The 14,623-nt window shown below is 54.6% G+C and overlaps 7 protein-coding genes across 7 annotated transcripts; 3 read left to right on the forward strand and 4 right to left on the reverse strand.

Annotated features, from left to right (window-relative positions):
• Positions 1–2,130: 2,130 nt before the first annotated feature.
• Positions 2,131–3,157, reverse strand: M421DRAFT_103439 (uncharacterized protein; the record flags this gene model as incomplete). The annotated part of the gene is made up of 2 exons (XM_033586904.1): positions 2,131–2,606; positions 2,656–3,157. 2 exons carry the CDS (start codon positions 3,155–3,157, stop codon positions 2,131–2,133), a joined length of 978 nt encoding a protein of 325 aa, XP_033445127.1.
• A 739-nt stretch (positions 3,158–3,896) lies between these two features.
• Positions 3,897–5,243, forward strand: M421DRAFT_71304 (uncharacterized protein; the record flags this gene model as incomplete). The annotated part of the gene is made up of 1 exon (XM_033596779.1): positions 3,897–5,243. The coding sequence occupies one exon, from the start codon at positions 3,897–3,899 to the stop codon at positions 5,241–5,243; it is 1,347 nt and encodes a 448-aa protein (XP_033445128.1).
• A 56-nt stretch (positions 5,244–5,299) lies between these two features.
• On the reverse strand, positions 5,300–6,792 carry M421DRAFT_424298 (uncharacterized protein). The gene is made up of 2 exons (XM_033593709.1): positions 5,565–6,792; positions 5,300–5,514 (listed from the first exon to the last, which is right to left on the reverse strand). Exon 1 carries the CDS (start codon positions 6,312–6,314, stop codon positions 5,739–5,741), a length of 576 nt encoding a protein of 191 aa, XP_033445129.1. The 5' UTR covers positions 6,315–6,792; the 3' UTR covers positions 5,300–5,514; positions 5,565–5,738.
• Positions 6,793–7,260: 468 nt separating this feature from the next.
• Positions 7,261–9,948, forward strand: M421DRAFT_71277 (cullin-2; the record flags this gene model as incomplete). The annotated part of the gene is made up of 3 exons (XM_033596774.1): positions 7,261–7,310; positions 7,634–9,704; positions 9,760–9,948. 3 exons carry the CDS (start codon positions 7,261–7,263, stop codon positions 9,946–9,948), a joined length of 2,310 nt encoding a protein of 769 aa, XP_033445130.1.
• A 672-nt stretch (positions 9,949–10,620) lies between these two features.
• On the forward strand, positions 10,621–11,451 carry M421DRAFT_71294 (putative short chain type dehydrogenase; the record flags this gene model as incomplete). Its single annotated transcript, XM_033596778.1, has 1 exon — positions 10,621–11,451. One exon carries the CDS (start codon positions 10,621–10,623, stop codon positions 11,449–11,451), a length of 831 nt encoding a protein of 276 aa, XP_033445131.1.
• A 74-nt stretch (positions 11,452–11,525) lies between these two features.
• M421DRAFT_268394 (3-dehydroshikimate dehydratase) lies at positions 11,526–12,973 on the reverse strand. Its single transcript, XM_033588765.1, has one exon. The coding sequence runs from the start codon at positions 12,705–12,707 to the stop codon at positions 11,601–11,603; it is 1,107 nt and encodes a 368-aa protein (XP_033445132.1). The 5' UTR covers positions 12,708–12,973; the 3' UTR covers positions 11,526–11,600.
• A 266-nt stretch (positions 12,974–13,239) lies between these two features.
• M421DRAFT_8330 (inositol monophosphatase) lies at positions 13,240–14,390 on the reverse strand (the record flags this gene model as incomplete). Its single annotated transcript, XM_033597545.1, has 4 exons — positions 13,240–13,348; positions 13,402–13,533; positions 13,580–14,104; positions 14,152–14,390. 4 exons carry the CDS (start codon positions 14,388–14,390, stop codon positions 13,240–13,242), a joined length of 1,005 nt encoding a protein of 334 aa, XP_033445133.1.
• Positions 14,391–14,623: the final 233 nt, after the last annotated feature.

The raw sequence follows: 14,623 nt of genomic DNA on the forward strand, positions 1-14,623 counted from the left end.
ACTCATACTCTGCCTTTTCCTTTACTTGCTATTGACCGGTCCTTCGACAAATTAACTATCAGTGACTACGTTAAGGAAATTTCCTAAATAGCCGAATTAGTTTGCTTTCCTTCACTCAGGCACTACATAGCCTTTCAAACTCGCCTCACCCCGGGGATTTTATCGTCTCTTACAAACTAAACCGCGCTCTCGAGATGTCTCTAAAGAAAGCTCCGCGTTAGGAACGTTCTGCACAACAGACACCCATGCGTGATAGCCAGAACAGCATCACCCAAGAGCTCGCTAAACTGTGCATGTATAGAACTAGGCTAGACACGTTTCAATGTTCCACTGGAAGACACGCAGTGCTCTTAGAAGACTGTGCTCAAATATCGAAGGAAATTTTGTCTTTCGGCGGCAAATTTGAGCAAGTCGGTCAGATGTTCAGGATTGGGATGATGGCGGAAACGAGGAGAGAAATAGGGTGGTTTGAAGGACTGGAGAAGAAGAGTTGAGGAAGATTGGGAATCAGATCGTTACTATCGATCTGGAAATGCTGAACTTGGAGGTGATGCGTAGTGTAGGAGGTTGATCTGGTGGAGATCACCCGCCACAGTGCAAACGTTTGGACAATATGCTCAATCGCAATAGCAGTCTTTGCAAAATCGAAATGAGTTCTCTATCGCGCGATTACAACTTATCTGCTGCTCGTCTCCCATGGTTACGAAGGTGTTTGCGAGCCGATCCATGGCAATTCCGTCAGCTGGTCAGCTGGAACATTACTCTTTGTCTCAGCATAAACGACAAGCATCATTCTTCTCCTTGATCCGCAAGCAGATCATCCACATACTCGCGCGCCACATGGTTGCACTGAACACCTACGAGAAGAGCGATGATCCTAGCGATCATGAGCGGGCACTTCGAAGGGGGGAGACTAAATCCGCGCGAGCTGCGACACATAAGGTGTCGAAGATGTTGTATGACTGGTCTGACTTGCACCAGGAAACGAGACGTTTGATGATTGTGAAGGTGTAGGAGGCACTGCAAAGTGCTGAGAAGGAGGTATCGCGTATTGTGTGATTAGCTATGGCGAATTTGGAAGGCGCGAATGCCCGATATGAGAAAGCGGAAAATTGACGTTGCTTGTGTAACTCTCAAATTTGTGAAAGGAATCGTACTAGCTCATTCTACCTTTCACAGTTTCCTTAAATGAAAGTGCTCCACAGAAATCAAAGAGTGAAGACAACACTGCTACCTGCGTCGAGAAGTATCCGGCGCTGCCTGAAAAGAAGAGTTCAGGTGATGCGACGCATACGTATAATTGTTCACCTGCACATGTCGGTCGCACATGACATATCTTGAATCCACATACATAATTGAATAGCTACTTGAACAGCATGGACGATTCTTTAGCAAGTGTGCAGATATCTTACCTTACATTTTGGGACTTGATTATGGACGACAACATGTTTTCGCCTCCACTCGAGCATGTGTCTTCCAATGGAGACGAAGAAAATCCATCCTCGCCACCCGTCACAGAGCCGCTGACCCAAGAGATCACGCGAGTGATTGAACACCGCCGGAGGGCTACCATAAAGAAGGCGGACGCACTCAAGAGCCATCTCATGCAGGAAAAGGCCAGAATTAAAGCGCTCATAGAAGTGTACCACGCAGGCCAATGCTTAGACATATCTTTGTACGATCGTATCAAGACCGATGAGGCTTGGTTGCACTGTCAAAATTAAGAGCTTGCGAAAAATAGCCATGTCCAATCCTCGCTCATGTGGGGTGTCATCTGAATCTTCCCAGAAGAGACTTTTCAAGGAGTCTTAAACAGACTTCCTCTGCCTATTGTCTGCATCTAGAGTGAGTCGAGCTCGTCAGCAGCAACGTCCATCGCCCATCATCAAGCCCAGAGCAATCCAAGCTGAAGTATACACATTGTGAAATTGAGTTTTCCCATCGTCTTGAGTATGTGCCGCCAACTCCTGGTATCTTAGGTCCGTGGTATCATACAACGGAATCAAACATTATTCCCACGTCGTCCACGGTCATTCGTTCCAAGCCCATGGCGGATATGATGGATACAACAGTGCATCATCTCCAGTCATTGCTGCGCAACCGTCTGGCTGATTAGTGCTTCAGCGTCTCCTAGGCCTTGCCATTCTTGTGCTTCTCCGCGATGTTTTCAGCCTCGGCATGAATATTTTCTAATATATGATCAGGCAGCACGTCCTTGGCCCGCTGGTCCGGGTGATCAGTCGTAGCCTTCTCCTGCTCCAGCTTCTTCTCGAGTATCTTCTCCTTGGCATCGATGGCCTTCTCGACCTGCTCGACAGCGCGCTCGATCTCGACTTCCATGTCGGGCAGGTCGAATTGCTCGGCGATCAGCTTGCCATTCCAGCGCTGGAGCACCATGACGTCTTCGCTCTCGTTGTTGGTCTGCGCGTGTACGACGCTAGATACTTTGTCCGCGTCTTCCTCGGTCGGGCGGGGCGCTGCGCGCGAGATTTGGCGCGTGGGGTACATGAGGCCGGCGGTGTATGCCTCGTCGAGGGCCCACGAAGAGACTGCCGTAGGCTGTTTGTGCTTGAGGAGAAATGCGAGGTACTTTGATCCGGTGAGTGCTGCAAGGGTTAGCGTCTGATCTGAAGCCTCATGGACTACTTGACATACCTTTCCAATGTGACCAGGCGCGGTACAGCACATAGAAGAACGGCAGGTTGGGTACGACAGGCACCAGCATAAAGGGCGCAGTGAATGGCATGATAATGATGCTCCACATCAGCTTGCTGCGGTGCATGCCCTGGCGCTCTTGCGCCAGCTTGGTGAGGATCTCAGTCACTCTTTCCTGCCTCAAATAGCGTCCTGGGAACAGAAGCTCGTGCTTCGCCTTGCCCTCAACGATCTCTTTCTTCCGCCGATCGGTCAGGGCGGGCAGCGTCTTCAGGCCCCATTCCTCGTACGGTATGCGCTTGAGCGCTTGGTTGCCGTAGAAGGTGACCTTCTTCTTCCAGTTGCCTACTGCCTTCTCGTCTTTCTCCCAGGCGGCCCAGGTCTCGTTGGCCTTGAGCGTAACCTTGTCGAGAATGGAGCGGTCCTTGGGGGCCTTCTCGTGCAGGCGCTCGGCGTAGATCAGCGAGCGACGCGTCGAGATGGGCAGCAGGAAGAGGCGCATCGTGGACTGCCTATTTGGGAAGGAGGTGGGTGAGGTCGCAGGGAAGACGCGTTAGGTAAGCGCGCACAAGGGCGCAGGCGGTGATGCAGGTGTCAAACAAGGGCTTGGTCAGACATGTCTATCCACAGCGAGTAGCGTGGCACTTTTTGTGTGCGTGCCTAAGTGTCTGTCGCAGCGCGTGCAGAGGCGAATCGTGAAATTGCTGGCGCAGCTGCAAGGCTGTGCTAGACTACGGCGGCGATTACATCAGAGTGCGTCGAGCCAGCAGCCAGCCGCTCGTTCCCTGCACGACCATGATTTGTTAGGGCCATTATCCCTGTTTTCAGTCCCAAGCGGGTCGCAGATCAACGACAAGCAATCTCCCTCCCTGCCACGGCCGCGCGCTCCCGGGCCCCCCAACGCTTGAAACGCGCGAAACGTCTGTCAGATTCACTGCTGACCCCTCGTGACCCCGATCTCTCTGCTGCCCGCTGCGGCACCCGACCACTCTGCCTGCCATGCTGTCGTTGCTGCGTACGCTGACCTAATCGCCGTCGTCACTCGCCGCTCCGGACGCAGCTGCCAAGCTGGCCAGAGCCCGCCAACGACATCGCTGACGCGCACCGCACCGCTGCCCGACGTGATTGCGGACGGACGCTGGGGCTGGAGGACGTCTAGTCAGGGACCCGCTTCGTGCGACAACGACACCCCTCGGACCTCGACGCCACCGCAACGCACGCCGGGAATGGCCAGCAAGCCCATGGCCGAGCGCAGGAAGAGCGATCACGGCTCCAATGGCTCCAGCGGCTCCAATGGCTCCAGCGGCTCCAATGGCTTCAACAGCCCCAGCAGCGGGCGCCGGGAGTCGCTGTCATTCCTCAGCCCTAACGACGCCCTCACCACCACCGCCTCGCACCAGAGCAGCAGCTCCACCACGCCCTCGCCCGGCCGCCCCGGACCCCCCATTCGCACTTCGCTGCTGCCCTCGCCCATCCCGCCGCCAACCGCCTCGTCGCAGTCCTCGCACCACCGCCCCCGTTCTCGAATCAGCGTTGTCTCGGCGATATCGCGCGACGACCAGAGCGAGAGCGCCGCCCCACGCAAGAGCCACAGCCAGAGCATCTCGAGCACGCCGCGCACACTGGCGTCCTCCAAGTGCACCAGCTCGACTGCCGCGGACAACCGTGAACGCCAGCGTGCTGCCCGCTCCTTGCCGCCATGGGTCCAGTCCGCCGACGAGGACGAGATAGCCGATGTCACCTCGCTGCTGCTGCCGCGGACGCCTACCTCGGTTCGCCCGGCCTCCCACAACTACATGCCCACGCCCAAGTCCAATGTGCCCGGCCGCAAATTCGACCACGCCCGCGAAGGCGCGCCCGTGACCCTCACCGCACCCGTCGGCGAGAATGCCTCCAAGTGGAAGCAGTTCGCCGCAGCCTCCAATTACGACACGCACGACCGTCCCATCTCCTCAAGGGGGCAGATCGTCGACGATGACTGGATGGCTGCAAACCTGCCCGATCTCGAGAAGCCCTGGGAGCCCATCGACGAAGAGGACAAGGAGGAGAAGCTCAAGGGCTTCTGGATGTTCAGTCCGGCGAAGAGGAGGCGCAAGATGGGCAGATTCCACCGCACAATCATGAACCACCCCATGGTGCCGGCACTGGTCCGTGTCATCGTGCTCACCTTCTCCATCCTGGCTTTGTCGTTGGCTGGCGCCATCTTCCACAAGTCGGATTCGGCAGGCTGCGACAATAACTCGTCGACCTGGATGGCAATTGTCGTCGATGTCGTAGCCATTGTCTACACTCTGTACATCACGTACGATGAGTACACATCGAAACCCCTTGGTCTGCGTTCGCACAACGCGAAGATGTCTCTTATATTCTTAGATCTGGCATTCATCGTGTTCGAATCTGCCAACCTTAGTCTGGCTTTCCAGGCGCTGACGGATGAAAAGTGGGCGTGTAGGGACGCCTCAGAACCGCAGACGTCGTACTGCCCGTACACACGGTCGATTTGTGTACGACAGAAGGCGTTGACTGCAACGCTACTCATCGCTCTGCTGGCGTGGCTAGCCACCTTTAGTATCAGCACCCTGAGGTGAGTCCTCTCACCCCCAACGCGCCAACGTGATGATGCTGACATTGTGAAGGTTGATCCACCGTGTTGCTAGGTAGAACCTGCTACCCTCTGCTGCATTCTCATTCTACATACACACTTGTGTCATCACACATTTCCTTACTTTGACTGATACGTTCTTCTCTGCAGGCATGACGCATACAAGCCGATGCTCCGATACCGCCTCGCAAAGCGCGCTGGTACTTTTGTCCTCGCCCAGACTGACCGTTTCCGTTCTCGTTCTCGCGACTTTGCATCTGTATCTCCTTAGTTTTGATTTTGCATACGCATGGCGTTGGTGGCATACCATGATGCTGTTTCTGTGTCGTTCAGGCCCACCGTGGAGGTCGTGACGGTTGTGGGAGCCCAAGTAGATAGTTCCATAACGGTGTTGTAGCTCCAGCACGCCTCAAATACAATGCTCTGACCAGGCATTTTCTTCTGCAAGACGACGGACCTTGGCACCCTCCCGGCTTCAAATCTACAATTCCCTGTTCGCATCCTCCAGCCTCTCCCTCCCCCACATCACCGGCCCATCATCTCCATACACCGGATCCCTCTCGAACCATGCCACCCTCCCAACCGCCTCGGACTTGTCTCCCTCTCCCGCCTCGCCGTAGCACATATCCCAGCTGCACCCCTTGGGATACGACCCCACCATCTCAAACCCCCCCTCCACATCCTCCAGCAATCGATGCGCGACCCCCGCCGGCACAATCATCACGTCCCCGATGCTGACATCCTGCTCCACGCGCCCGGGATTCGCATCGCCGCCGAACAGCAGCCGCGCGCGGCCCCGGATCACACACAGGATCTCGTGCGTTGTACTGTGGTAGTGGCTGGTTGTGTACATTGTGTAGCGCCACTGGGGGGATGTCCCGTTGCTGGCGAGATGCGACTCCAGGCTGCTGGGCGTGGTGGAGGGCGCGAAGCAGGAGTGGTACGTCAGGAGAGGGTGGCCGTGCGGGGTGGTATTGGGCAGCAGGGAGTAAGAGGGGATGTAGTGTGCTGATGTTCTTAGGGAGGATAGGGGTGTGAGGGAAAGCTTTGGTGGCATGCTGAGTGCTATTGTTATTTGTCTTTTGTGGAGTGGGGTGGATGTTTGATTGAGGGCTTGGGTGCCGAGTGGATTGTGGTAGCGTTTGGTCGCCTGATGGCTGGTGTTTTGGGGTTACGAGGGGTGCTCTGTGAAGTTTATGAGGGTGCTTCGTCCCTGATGTTTTGTATGGGACTTTCATGGAGCCAGTATATCATCGACGTTGATGACCCCGCAAGACGTCATAGCTCCAAAGATTCGATTCCATTGCTCATGCTTCCCTTTGACATCGATGTGGATGTAGTGATGTCTGTTGTGAGTCTGAGCTATTCGAAGCTGCTTGAGATGTTGTTGATGACTGGTGGTCGACTGGAGGTGAGGATCTGTAGCCGAGTACAATGACTCTTGAGACCATGACGACGCGAGATACAACTGGATCTCCACAATCAAAGCCTCAAATACTCATTCCAGCAGCTTAAGCTCAAGATTCTGATACCAGCCTGAGAAAAGCTGACATCGGAGGTGAGCACCCTCTTGGTCTAGATTGAGACAACCCCGGCCCCACTTGCGGTGTGTAAGCGTTAGTGCAAGGCTGAAGTGAAGCCTATCAGCCAAGCTCGGTGATGCCTGAACCATCGAGGTGAATCACAAAACCTCGCCGCACCTTCTCATCACCGCGCCTTCACCACCGGCCTCTCTTCCACTCTTTATTCCTGCACGGCGCCCGCACAGTGAAAGGGTGTTTGCGACTGCAGAGAAGGTCTCTTCCGCGTTTGTGATAGATCGGCCGCCCGCACCGCGGCCTTCGCCTCCCGCACCTCGCACCTACCCTCTCACAACACGACCGCGACCCCACCGTCGACACACCGAAGCTCGCATACACCCTAAATCTACCTCACCATTAAATCCAACACTTTTCGCACACTAAGACGCCCTCATACTGTGCCCCGCGCACGCGACGCTCATCATGGCTGCCGCAATGCCCCCCGTTCCTGCAAAGGACGATGTTAACGCTACGTAAGTACTGCTTTCCATATTCGCTCCTGCCGTGTCTCTCAAGGCGGGTCTCTCAAGGCGTGTCTCTCAAGGCGTGTCTCTCAAGGCTGCCTGAACCACTGTCTGCATCCCACCATCGCCATCTCAATCCGTACCTCCAGGTCCCGCATCCTTACCCGAGTTGTAGCGATGGAACTACATTCATTGTGCATTTGCGGGACGTGGCTTCAGCCCGCGCGGTCACGTCGGACACATTACCGGGACATTGAAGAAGACCTTCCAGAGGCGTGCATGACGTTAGAGCTTTGAGTTTCCCTGCAGGACATCCGACTGACTATGTACAGATGGAAATACCTCGAAGCCGGTGTCGACAAGATTATGACCAACCTGCGAGGTGGCATGGACATGAAGACCTACATGGGTCTGTACACCGCTATCCACAACTTCTGCACAGCACAAAAGGCCGTCGCCGGGTCGTCCTTCGCAGCGAACAACAACCGCGGTGGCGCTCACCTCCTCGGAGAGGACCTCTACCAGCACCTGATCGAATACCTCAAGGCACACTTGGCTGGCGTACAAGCGCAGTCGAAAGAGCACGTCGACGAGGCCCTCCTCACATTCTACATCAAAGAATGGAACCGATACACAACCGCCGGCCAGTACAACAACCACTTGTTCCGATACCTGAATCGTCACTGGGTTAAGCGCGAGATGGACGAGGGCAAGAAGCACATCTATGATATTTACACATTGCACCTGGTGCGCTGGAAGGAGGACATGTTCACTGGCACACAAGAAAGCGTCATGCGCTCCGTCCTTAAGCTCGTCGAGAAGCAGCGAAACGGCGAGACTATAGAACAGTCACATATCAAGTCGGTGGTCGACTCGTTCGTGTCACTAGGCTTGGACGAGGCCGACAGCTCGAAGTCGACGCTGGACGTATACAAGCAGTACTTCGAGAAGCCCTTCCTCGAGGCCACTGCGACCTACTACGACAACGAGTCGAAGCAGTTCTTGGCTGAGAACAGCGTGGTTGAGTACATGAAGAAGGCCGAGGCTCGTCTCGACGAGGAAAAGGAGCGTGTGCCCCTGTACTTGCTCAACGAGATCATGTCACCGTTGATGCGCACCTGCGAGCAGTCGCTGATTACAAACCACTCACAAGCTCTGCGCGAAGAGTTCCAGATTCTCCTCGATCACGACAAGCAAGAAGACCTTGGTCGCATGTACAAGCTTCTTGCTCGCATCCCCGAGGGTCTCGACCCCCTACGCAGCCGTTTCGAGACCCATGTTAGGAAGGCAGGCCTTCAAGCTGTTGAGAAGCTTGCGACTGAAGGCGAGAGCCTGGAGCCCAAGGTTTACGTCGAGGCGCTTCTCGAGGTGCACAATCAGTACCAAGACCTCGTCAACAAGGCCTTCAACGGCGAGTCTGAGTTCGTGCGATCTCTGGACAACGCGTGCAGAGAATTCGTCAACCGCAACAAGATCTGCAAGTCTGGCTCAAACAAGTCCCCTGAGCTTCTGGCCAAGTACACCGACATACTGTTGAAGCGTTCTGGTGCGAAGATGAGCGAGGAGGACGATATGGAGAAATTGCTGACACAGATCATGACCGTGTTCAAGTACATCGAGGACAAGGATGTATTCCAGAAGTTCTACTCGCGCATGCTGGCCAAGCGTCTTGTCCAGACTACATCCGCCTCCGACGATGCTGAGACCAGCATGATCTCCAAGCTCAAGGAGGCATGTGGTTTCGAGTACACAAATAAGCTCCAGCGCATGTTCCAGGACATGCAGATCTCCAAGGATCTGAACGGTGCCTTCAAGGACTGGCAATCGAACAACCTGGACGAGGCTGATCAGAAGGCTGGCGTCGACGCCAGCTACCACATCCTTGGCACTGGGTTCTGGCCGCTTCAACCGCCCACAACACCATTCACAGCCCCTCAGTTGATCGTCCAGACATACGAGCGATTCGCACGCTTCTACAACAATAAGCACCAGGGTCGCAAGCTGACATGGCTGTGGCAACTGTGCAAGGGTGAAGTCAAGGCCAACTACTGCAAGGTTGCTGGGTCCAAGGCGTCCCCCACTTTCCAGGTCTCCACCTACCAGATGGCTATCATGCTTCTGTTCAACGACAGCGACAACGTCAGCTACGACGACATCGCCGAGGCTACAAAGCTCAACAAGGAAACCCTCGACCCCAGCCTTGGTGTGTTCATCAAGGCCAAGGTCCTGCTCGCTCAGCCTGAGGGTGCCAAGCCTGAGTCAGGCACCACGTACAAGCTGAACACTGGGTTCAAGACCAAGAAGGTCAAGATGAACCTGAACATTGGTATCAAGTCTGAACAGAAGGCCGAGGCCGAAGACACGCACAAGACCATCGAGGAGGACCGGAAGCTGCTGATGCAGGTACGTAATTGAGTCGCTCCACGTAAAACCTCGAACCTTTGCTAACCTTGTGTAGTCCGCTATCGTCCGTATCATGAAGTCTCGCAAGAAGATGAAGCACCAGCAGCTTGTCTCAGAGACCATTCAACAGATCAAGAACCGCTTCATGCCCCGCGTCCCGGACATCAAGAAGTGTATTGATATCCTTCTCGAGAAGGAGTACCTCGAGCGCTTGGAAGACGACGAGCTCGGCTACCTCGCATGAGCAGGGTGTGCTGCCTGCTGTTCTTCCGCTGCCTTTGCAGCATTGAGTGCGTTACGCGATTTGATAACGAGCAATGGATTCCTCTCCTCTTTCACGGTCGGCACTCTATCATCATCTGCCCTTTGGCTGCATATTCGGCGTTTGGGAGTAGCGGCTACGTATGGGCATGTGTGGTCGGAAGGGTATTTGAGCGCAAAGGGTGCGTACCCTCCCTCAGCTCAGCGATAGAAGCCAAGGAACGGGCTTAAAAGATGTCAACAGACGATGAGTCCACGGAAGAATGTTTATGTATTCTTTCAAAGCTGGTGTTCCTGCGTGCTTGCGTGAGGGACTTATATGCACGAAGTCCACATGCATGGTACAGATCATCGTCGCTAAGCTCAAATGACGCAGCTATACTTCAACGAGTAACTCAGAAATCAACAGCGCTCGCACAATTTTAGGTTCTGCGAGCTTACTCACGACCGAGGGTATCCCCGCAGCAACCCCTCACCATAGCCGATACTACTACAATGTCAGATATATATGTCCACACCACTATGATTAAAATAGTGGTTACAGCTCGAGTGATACCACGGAGTCCCGTTGACGCACTAATATTGCGGCCTGATCTGACGTCAAATCGACTCTGACCCTCGTCGCGTAGGCGTCTCACTCATTTCACCAACGACCATGCCAGGCCGCCTCGAAAAAAAGATCGCCGTTGTCACCGGCGCATCCTCTGGCATCGGCCGTGCCATATCTCTCGCCTTCGCCTCCCATGGCGCGACAGTAATCTGCTCCGACCTGCGCGAAGAAGCACGGATTCCCGGGCCCTCGGGCGACGCCGACTCTTCCCAACCCAGCACTGTCTCCGCCATAACATCATCCGGCGGGACCGCCATCTTCGTGAAGTGCGACACGACCTCCGCCTCGGACGTGGAAGCGCTTGTCAAAAGCGCAGTGCAGAAATACGGCCGCCTAGACATCATGGTCAACAACGCCGGCATCGCCGTCGAAACAGGGTCATCCCACGGCCCTCGCCCCGTGTGGGAATACGACGAATCCGCGTTCGAGAAGACGCTGGGCGTCAACGTCAAGGGCGTATTCCTGGGCATCAAGTACGCGGCCGCCGCAATGAAAGACCAAGATCCCCACCCCAACGGCGACCGCGGCTGGATCGTCAACCTCGCCTCTGTGTTTGGACTGGGCGGCGGCCCGAACTCTTCGGGCTACATCACGAGCAAGCACGCCGTCATGGGGTTGACCAAGGCGAGCGCCTGGGACTGCGCGCCGCACCGTATCCATGTCAATGCGCTGTGTCCTGGGTACACGCAGACGGCATTTACGGCGCCGATTTGGCAGGATCCCGAGGCGACGCAGAGACTTGAAGCGATGCATCCGTTCAAGGGATTGGGTACGCCCGAGGATGTTGCGAGGGCGGCGGTGTTCTTGGCAAGTGAGGATGCCGGTTGGGTTACTGGAGTGGGATTGCCGGTTGATGGGGGGTATAGCAGTATGTAAGAAGGGGAAATCTTGTGAGAGTGATGGAAGGGATAATCAATGTATGACGAAGAAAAGTGGAGGATATTGAGATTTGATTGAAGGGGAAACGCTATGCTGCATCAGTAATGTGCTATGCCCCTGAATGCCGAAGATGCCTATATGCGATCCTATAATCTTGCGTTCTCGAAACTCGTCCGTGTGCTGTCCTTCCTCGTGTCTTCAAACTTCTCGTTGCTGGCGGTCTTGATGAGCACAGGAGGTGCAGTCTCAAGACCAAGATCAACGACCATCTTCTCCCACCCGATCGCGCACCGTGAAGCTAGCTCCTCGACAACGGCATGTTCTTTCCTCTCCATGGCACGGTTGAACAGCTCGAAGCTGACCCAGCCGTCATAGCCGATCTCGTTGATGATAGCGTTCGCGACATCTTGGACTGGCAGATAGGCACCATATGATGTCTCGCCATAGAATAGTCTGCAGTTCCTGCTCCAGCTCATACGGCTCGGTTGCTCGGCATTGTAAAATGCATGGCCTGACTTTAAGGGGGTTTCCAACCTCTCGGCGTCGACGATCTGGATGAAAAAGATCTTCTCGCGGTGTGGCTTGATCTGCGCCACGAGTCTTTTTATTGACGCGGCGACGATCTCCTCTGCATCCTCGTTGCATCCTGTTTCTGATGTGGGGTCTGCGTATATCCTGCCAAGGATGTTGAAACTATCAAGACAGATGCCGAAGTTCGGGCGGTCGACGAGCTGTACAATCTCCCAGCAGCGTTCCCACTTGTCGCAATATGTGCCCCAGCATAGGCTCTCGTATGCGAAGCGGATTACTGGCTTTTGTTGTAGGCCCATGTCTGCTATTTGCTGGAGGTCGGAGACGATGAGGCTGAGGTCTGACGAGATCTCAGACTTGGGGAGGAACGATGAGGGGACCTGGACAATGTCGGTGCCGAGGACGTGTGCCAGCTCAAACCAGAACTTCATCTCGTCTACCCTTTCATCATGCTTTTTTCGGTCCAGGAGGCCTTCGTAGTGCATGAATGGCTGCAGGCAGATGATCTCGAGGCCGAGGGAATCGCACAGATCTCGTACGTAGGCGGCTGCTGTGAGAAGATCCGGTGCTGACTTTGAGGGCGCAAGGTCGCAAAGGTCCTCGTAGAAGACTTCGATGCCTTGGAGACCGTATTTCGCTGCCATGGCCATCTTGTGCTCGAAGCTGTGGCCAGCGTAGCACCGCCCTAACGACATCGACGAGATACCTGGTCGGCAAACCATGGTGGATAATGTGAATTTAATGCGCAACAAAGGCTAAACAAGAGCAATGACCAGGAAGTTGCTTCCCGGTGTGATGAATGGACGTAGTAAAGACCACAAGGTATTGATGGAGAATACTGTTCTATACCGATGCAAAAAGAATATATTTACGCTTTTGAGGTCGAGTTGGACTGTATTAGCGGCTCTAGACTTTACGCGGACGATGTTCGATGAAACGTCTCTAAGATCATCCTGGGTTGCGTGTTGATAAGATCTCTCGAGTTAGCCATGGGTAGCCGTGCTCAGCCATGGCGATGATTCGCCACATGGATGTGACTTTAAGCGTGGCGTAGCGGCTGCAGTCAAGCGGGCTAGACTCGCGGGGTATATTCGGCTGTGCAAGAATGACGCGCTGCAAATGGCTGGTCGCGTTATTTGACTAGAATGGGCTTTGAAGCTTGGATGCATCGTAGTTGTCGCTGCTGTTGCTATGCGGAGGTGCGCGTTCTGTTCGAAAATGGACCGATCGACAGCTTCAAATTTACTTCATTGATTACGCCCCCAGGCGTGAGTAATCTAGGTTGCGGACACGTCGCCACACTTCTCTGACAGTCCTCTCTTGACTTTGGCGTCCGGTCTCGGTGGCTGAAGGTCCGGCTGGTCTGTAAACATGTTATCAGCGAAATCAGTTAGGCTTGGTCATTGGGCTGCATACCGAATGGCGAGGTATAATCGACTACCCAATTTGACATCTGGTATCAGGCATGTAGCTTCGTCTGGAGGTGGGTTTGCAGTTGTCATCAGGCCTCCTGCCTCGAGCAGAATGGCGACTCCGGCCGCAACGTCCCTGTCAATTGTCAGTGAGTCCAACCGATCGCTTGGCGACTACTCACCACTCCCAACAGCCACCTTCCCACCAGATGTCGAAGGAACCCATCGCAACGTAGGCCAGATCTAATGTCGCGCTTCCAAGACTCCTGACACCGTGCACCATGCCGCCCCTGCCTGACCGTCCGCCAAGCTCAGCTGCCATGTTGACGAAGCTCTCAATCTTGCGATGCATATTGCCGTCCGGAATATCTCGCCTGTCCTTGCCCCATTCGCAGGAGAATACGCAGCCTGCTGGAGCCTTTTCTGGCATTGGTGCAATTGGGTTGCGGATAAGCGGGAGTTTCTGCGTTTCGTTCAGGAATGCTCCGCGGCCAGCGCAGGAGGAGAAGAATTGGTTGATGAATGGGGCATAAATGACTCCGATGAGAGGCTTGTTCTTATGTATAAAGGCGATCGAGACACAAAACATCGGGAAGAGATGGATGTAGTTGACGGTGCCGTCCAGCGGATCAACGCACCACGTAGGGTTTTCATCAATGAGATAGTCACGGCGGACACCCTTTGAGTACGATTCCTCACCAACAAACCTGAGATGTGTCAATAAGAGCAGCTTGTTGCGGCATGCCGGACTGACTTGTGTGAAGGGTATTTGTTTGTGATTTCAGTCTTGACGAAAGCTTCGACGTCCTCGTCCGTTTCGGTGACCAGATCGACAGCGTTCATCTTTTGCACATGCTCATCCTGCGCTTTGGTCCTGCTGCTGCCGTCCATTCTCAGTTGCGCAGCATCCTTCAGCATCTGCCCCGCCCGCTTCCCCAGATCCACGGCGAATGCGTAGATCTCATCTAGCTCTTCTCTCGAAATCTCGGACATTGTGTGGTTGCGTCGCGATATGAAGATGGATGACAGGTGCTCACTGATGACTCCATATTGATGGATCGTGCTGATGACTCGGCAGCATTGCCGTCTCAATCCGCCACTTAGCGGCGGAGATACGCTCGGGAGATAAGGAGGCTGAAGCTGGGGCAGGGTGCATTCAGACAATGCGGCTGCAGTATATCCACATCTCAATCAACACATAAACCCTCCTTTCGGACACTCACAAG

Source organism: Didymella exigua (genome assembly GCF_010094145.1).
Source record: "Didymella exigua CBS 183.55 unplaced genomic scaffold M421scaffold_34, whole genome shotgun sequence".
NCBI lineage: Eukaryota > Fungi > Ascomycota > Dothideomycetes > Pleosporales > Didymellaceae > Didymella > Didymella exigua.